This window comes from Alexandromys fortis, unplaced genomic scaffold, assembly GCF_014885135.2.
Source record: "Alexandromys fortis isolate MF-2015 unplaced genomic scaffold, M_Fortis_MF-2015_v1.1 scaffold_154, whole genome shotgun sequence".
Lineage (NCBI taxonomy): Eukaryota > Metazoa > Chordata > Mammalia > Rodentia > Cricetidae > Alexandromys > Alexandromys fortis.
In genome coordinates, this window is record NW_026068040.1 from 3,377,293 (window position 1) to 3,384,480 (window position 7,188).

A 7,188-nucleotide genomic window follows, 5' to 3' on the forward strand; every position below is an offset into this window, starting at 1 on the left:
GGTCCCAACCCAACGCACACAAAATAAATGCCTCATTCTTTTTTTTTTTTTTTTTTTTTGATTTTTGAGACAGGGTTTCTCCGTAGCTTTTTGACCAGGCTGGCCTTGAACTCCCAGAGATCCGCCTGCCTCTGCCTCCCAAGTGCTGGGATTAAAGGCCTGCACCACCACCAACCCAGACCAAATAAATGAAAGGCAACTCAATCGGTACAAAGAAAGCATTTAATGATGTGCACAGAATTCTAAACCTAAAACAACGAGCAAAACTATGGACCCAAAGAGCAAAATAGGTAAGACATGGGAAACAAATGTCAGAATCTTAATTACATTTAAGAGAAGTCCCCAATCTGCCCCCTAGACTTCTGCCAAAGACCTCCCTGGCACGCAGCAGTCCACTCTGTTTTTATGTTTCCTGTCCAAAGACACTTCTTTAGATTACAGATAAAATGTTAATAATGTCCATACCGAACTGGATAAGCAGACATGCTACAGTAGCATGCAGATACTGCTTACAAATATTAAACACAGTAAGAACCCACTTAATAATTTCATTCAATTATTCAGACTGCAGATGTGTACTGCTAGAGTACCTGAGTACTCTAGTAGACCTAGTAAGAGCAGAATATGAGAATTCAATGAAAAATAGAATACGATATTTAACTATAGGAATGACAACTGCATTAAACCAAAAGAAAATCTACACCTCTATCTAATCCGAGATTCTAATTAATTACTGCCTGTCCAATTAAACTGCTATCTACGACTTCAGAATTTGCTACTGTTTATACAATATACATATATCAAACATATATGGCAAGCAGATTACATCTGTACAAATTTCTTTTAAAACTCTCTACAGAAAACTATTGAATAAATATGGCTGTACTAAGGCAGACTACTTCTACTTTCACAAAGTGTACACACACCAGCAATTTTAGAAATGGTTTGGGAGCCAATGAAAGTTAAAAAAAATACCTGCGAGCTGGGCCAGTCGGTCATGAAGTCTGTACAATATGCTCATCAGAAGATTTCTTTCACTCTCCTAAAATGAAAAATGTTATTATGAAAAAGCAAGTCTAAGAAAAAATGGTTAAAGCTATATAATCTGAAAGACAAACCTATATGGAAACAATAGCTACTATGTTTTAAAGAATCTTATCATTATCACTGTTATTTTACTTTCTTGAGGACTATTAAGTTGGTACAGGGAGCCTGAGAGGTGGCTCAGCGATTGAGGTTTTCTTCCAGAGAGCTAGAGGTCAGTCCCAGCACCCACATCAGGCAGCTTACAACCTTCTCTAACTCCAGTTCCAGAGGAATTGAGGCCTCAAGCCTCAGCAGGCAGCAGCACCTAAGTGCACATACCCACATACACATACATATGTACACATAATTAAAAATAATACATTTTAGAAAAAAAGAAACTACAAAATAGGATTTCACACACAATAACCTCCCAGCCATCAAAGCAACCCTTCCAATTTCACAGTGTATATAGTGTGTGTATATAATGTGTGTTCATGTATGTATGTATGTATGTATGTATGTATGTATGTATGTATAGTTCTTGTCTTTCTTCCATGCAGGTTACATTCCGTGTTTGACTGACTGACTTAATTTGTGTACACACACGTGGGTTGCACACACTGGGGAATACCCCATATACATCAGAGAACAATGTACAGGAATTGTTTCTCTCCTTTCACCGTGTATGTTCAAACTCAGGTTGTCATGCTTGCTGACAAGCGCTGTTAGCTGCTGAGCCATACTCCACGGCTTGTTTTAATCTGACTCATGACGTAAAACTAAAGGAATGCGCATTGTTCTTTTGACAAACATCCTGTCCTAGACTTGCAAGATGACCCCATATACAGTTACCAACCATTAACATGAAACATTCAATGAAGTTAAACAGTGAAGAACTATTTTTTCAAAGCAAAGTGAGACACATGAACAAGGTATCTCCTATTCTCAAGACCAGCACCACCACCATGCAGAGTCACACTATAGCTGCCAAGTTCAATGCAAACGGAGAGGAGTGGGTAAGCAAAAGCCCATCTTTGTAGCAGAGCAATAGAGCTGGCCAGCACAAGAAGAAAAGGCTTGACCAGCATTCCAAGAAGAGGGAACAGCACAAGAGGCACAGAACCATGAAAGCACTGGTTACATTTCTTACACAAACAGGAGCAAACTGAAGGAAAAGCAGCCTAGATATGAAGAAAAGTAGTTTGTCTTTAGTGTGAAAATTGAGGAGAAAAGTAGAGCCGACTTGTGCGTGACAGGAATGCTGCTGAGCAGAAGCAGAAAGGACCTGGAGAAAACGCAGCATGGTCTATGGGATCTATCAAGTAGTCTGAACAATGACACACAAAAAAGAACAACTGCAGCTGAGATCAGTATCAGGGATGAGGAGGAAGGGAAGAGAGTCTAACACTGACGTAAGGTCATAGTTAGCAGGGATATCTGCATGACTGACAGAACAGGGCTGCTGGATGAACATGCCCACGAGCCAGTCCAGGCGCGGTGAGAAGGTGGAGACTGTGACAAGGTGACACATACATGTCAAAAGACGTGAAACCGCATCTCTCCTTCTGTCCCACAGTCATGTCCAGGAAACCAAGAAAACAAGTTTACACACTATGAGAACATAATTTTGTCTGTGCACCTATGATCAGTGAACACAGGAAGAAGCTAATTCATAAAAAGCTCCAAATTCTCACCCCATTTCCTTAGATTATGGCATGACGACAGACAAAGTACTCAACTCTAGAGGTGACTGCTTGCTCCTCAGCTTTTGGCCACATCACCCTTTTATTGCCCTCATCTTTATGTCATTATGAATCAAGGCAATTCCTATCTCCACACAAAATTAAAAAGTCAAAGTGCAGAGAACACTGGTTTATACCTGTAATCCCAGCATAAGGAGACTGAGACAGGAGAATAACGGTAAGGCCAGGTTGACTTCTATAAGACTTTATCTCAAAAACAGAAAAAAAGAAACACAATAATTCAAACTCAAAAAAATCAAACACGAAGAAGTAAAAGCTAGGGCTGAAACCCAACAAGATTCTTACACCGAATCTGTGATAATATAAGATACTAAAGAAAATAGTTTTGTTTTCCTAAGGCTCCTGGAATCACTGGACTAAGCCTCAATTATGACACTACCACATTTTAAAGACTCAGTTGTCAAATTTATTGCAAGCAAATGTCTTCGCTACAGCATATACTGAACAAAATCACCCCAAAGCTCCACTCATAGCAATCTGAAATACTATTCTACAGGTCTGACTGTACTTTATTACATGCCCTGAATAAAACAAATACTTTCTGATACAGATCTATGTAATGGTCAGTTCTGATAATGACAAATCAGCAGAGAACTATGTACTATAATATAAACATCAGTCTTAAATATTTAAATACCGAAGTGTCTATGATATGAAAAGCAAAAATACTTTGATGTAATAAAACTTTGGTTACTGCTATTACATCACCCTTTGAAGAAGAATCTTTAAAAGGCCTTGCCACTTCCCTTTCAGACCTTTGCTTTCCTGATGGGTCAGCGTACCAACAGAACAAAGATCCAAAAAGACAAAATCAGAACAAAAGAAAAAACTTGCTAAGATATCAGATAACTGAGAACAACAAGGGATACTTTAAGTACAAGCATCAGAACAGGGATGGTATGCCACTCCCATTGATGGGGCAGTTGTCTTTAGAGTGAAGTAATAGACACTTCAGTTGTCAGGAGGAGCGCTAGGGCGGACTCAGTTATATTAGAGGCAGGAATACCCAGAATGAGAAAACATAATGCTTCAAACTAAAAGGGCCTTAAAGTTACTTTCTTAGGGAATAAATAGTCACTTTAATCTTTTCATCACTTAAAGCATGACATAAATTATAAGCATTATGATTTTTTACTTACTTGTATTTTTCCAAATGTTTCATCAAAGGGGTTTTTTACTATCAAGGAAAAGAAAGAAAAAAGAGAACTATTAGCATCACTCAAGAATTTAAATCCTCCTCAACAAGTATCCTGAGAAGCCAGCATATACTGTTAAACCAATGAACATATGCAAACAAGATGTAAACAAACCAGATGTAAAAGGCTGGGAAAGTAACAAGACCAACTGTGCTAGCCATTCTCACTTTAATTCTTCCTTTTTCTGCATCACAGCTGAAGGCCAGAGTTCTGGTGCGGTGAATCAGAGACTCAAATCTCCATACCAGAATTTAGTAATACCTCCTCAACTTAATGACTGCTCACTCCATAACCTTCCCGTTAAGGAGGGGTGACAATGGCACACACCTTACACCGCTGCGGCAAGGACTAAACGGGATGTCCCTGTAAAATGCCTGCCACAGTCTCAGCTGTCACTCATAGCTTCTCCAAATATACTAGCCACTTTATTATTACCAACTGTATCATGTGTCTACCTTAACTTGTTGCTTCAAAACTAAGTAATTCTTTTAGGATTTAGACATCTAATACAAACATAAACCTGATTTTTTGCTAACATCTAGAAAAATTGGCAAGAAGAACAAAGCAGTTGCCAATTAGATGTCAGTATTTGACAATCAAGTATTATAAAGGGAATTTATAGTATTTTCTATGTAACCTGCCTCTACCTAAAATCTCCAAATACAGTGCCAGATTACAATGCTAAATATAGAATACCTCTCACAATTACCCAGAACTTCCTCCTATATCACCTATTTTACTATATACAAACATATTTAAAGTTCACAGACACTTGAAGACTTTTACACATTTTATTCAGATTATATACTATATAATCCAGGCCACAGCTAAGTCAAACTGATCTAACATGGTTCACCCTGACCAGATTTCCTTTCTGAGGTGCTTTTCTATTTTTATCTGGGAAAACAGGAAGTTCCATAGGAACCAGAACTGCCTGATTCTAAGAAAGTTCATGTCCAAGACCATCCTGATGAGNGGTCTTTTAGACAACCTTCCTCTATACAACAAAAAAGGTACTGACACTGGGAAAGAAGTATTTTTGAAAGATAGAAAATTTAGAAGTTCTCAAAACAGAGAAGGAAAAAGAAGTAAAATCTTAAATATTAAATTAAAAAAATCAAAACACATGGATTGCAAAACTACTTTTTAGTAGTATTAATTTTTAGTGTTAAATCTGAATACTAAGATAAAGCTATATAAAGTTCGATATACTACCAAAATTGTTTTATCAATCTTAAAATAAGATGGTCAAGTAATACTAAAAAATAAGTAATTTTATGAAGAAAAAGCAAGTCTTGAAACATAAAAAACATGTAGTCCTGAAAAGATGAGTTTTAAAGTCTTTGAAAAAAGTCCTGATTATAGCAAATTTTCCACTTGTTATGAAAATGGTTTTGCCCCCATCAAATGGGAAACCAGCTCAAATGTGTCTATGACGGCAGAACTGCATGTGCATCAGGAGTGGTTTGCCACCAGACTGCTCTTCCCTGAGCCTCTCCCACCTGTATGAATGGAGCCAAGCACAGGTAGTGCTGCTGGAAAGGCTTCCTGCTGTCTAGGTTCAGTCCACACTTACTCCGTGCTACTCCCTGTTCTCAAAGTGCTGGCTGGAGGACGGAGTAACAGAGAAGACAGGAGAAAAACTGTCATTGAATACTGCTGTCTTTATGTCCTAGATTTGTGCTTCAAGACTAAAACTGAGAACTGGTACATCTAAAGACAGGGGAAATTCTTTCTGACCTAGAGTCAAAGGTCAAAAAAGTTTTTATGCCAATATAGTAAGAATAAAATATAGCCTTATGGTTAAGTTTTTAAAGGAAATTCTATTCAAGCACAGCAATTCTGTAAGTTAAAAAAATATGAAGTTCTCAAGTTTATGAAAGAAGTATAGCGGGGCAGTGGTGGTGTACGCCTTTAATCCCAGCACTCGGGAGGCAGAGGCAGGCGGATCTCTGTGAGTTCGAGACCAGCCTGGTCTATAAGAGCTAGTTCCAGGACAGGCTCCAAAACCACAGAGAAACCCTGTCTCGAAAAACCAAAAAAAAAAAAAAAAAAAAAAAAAAAAAAAAAAAAAAAAAAAAAAAAAAAAAAAAGAAAAAAAAAAAAAAAAAAAAAAAAAAAAAAAAAAAAAGAAAAAAAAAAAAAAAAAAAAAAAAAAAAAAAAAAAAAAAAAAAAAAAAAAAAAAAGAGAAAGAAAGAAAGAAAGAAAAAAAAGAAGTATGTTCACACATCTTTCTTCCCTCAAATAAAAAAAATATATTATTTTTAAAACGGCAATACACCTCATTGGAACTGTCTGGTCTTTAAGGAGAAAAAGAATTATCCTTTTTAAAAACCCACACATATTCTTATCACTCGTGACCTATCTAACAATATGAAGAAACCTGGAAACTGTAAACAAGACCGTATTTCAAAAGTGTCTGGTAGCAGAACTCTATTACTGTATTAACTGGTCTCTTCTCTAGGAGAACCGAAGGAATTAAAGGTCTCAGTTGTACCCCAGAACAGTGACAGTGCCAAGCACTCCCAGATTCACACCTCTGTCCCAAGGACACAGTCAGTCATGAAGCCATTCTCGAAGTGCCAGTAAAGAGATCAGTACACCGAGTATTACATGCTAGACAATTAATTATGGCCACTGAATAAATCAAATATGTGTCCTAGTTTAGTTTCTATAGCTGTGATAAACCACTGACCAAAAGCAACTCAAGGAGAGGGCTTATTTGGCTTACAGGTTACAGACCATCATTTAGGAAGTCAGAGGTAGGATTCAACACAGGAATCTGGAGGCAAAACCTGAGCAGAGATCATGAAGGAATGCTGCTTACTGGCTTACTCAAGCTTCCTTTCTTGTACATAGCCCAGGCCCACCTACACAAGGATGGCACGGCTCCAGTGGGCAATCAAGAACTGACCCCTCATAGAAGAGAAAGTGGGAAGTATACCTGAACACATTGGCACAGGAGACCACTTCCTAAATAGAACCCCAGCAGCACAGACACTGAGAGAAACAATTAATAAATGGGACCTCCTAAAACTGAAAAGCTTCTGTAAAGCAAAGGACACAGTCAACAAGACAAAACAACAGCCTACAGAATGGGAAAAGATCTTCACCAACCCCACATCAGACAGAGGTCTGATCTCCAAAATATACAAAGAACTCAAAAAATTGGTCATCAAAGAACAAATAATCCAATAAAAAA

The 7,188-nt window shown here is 37.7% G+C and overlaps 1 protein-coding gene across 1 annotated transcript in view; it reads right to left on the reverse strand.

Moving 5' to 3' along the window:
• Window positions 1–7,188, reverse strand: part of Lemd3 (LEM domain containing 3) — a 46,196-nt gene that overhangs the window by 18,698 nt on the left and 20,310 nt on the right. Inside the window, exons 2-3 of the mRNA XM_050165501.1 lie at window positions 3,929–3,966; window positions 976–1,042 (exon numbers count right to left, since the gene is read on the reverse strand). Coding sequence (XP_050021458.1) covers window positions 976–1,042; window positions 3,929–3,966 — 105 coding nt within the window. The remainder of the gene's footprint in view (window positions 1–975; window positions 1,043–3,928; window positions 3,967–7,188) is intronic.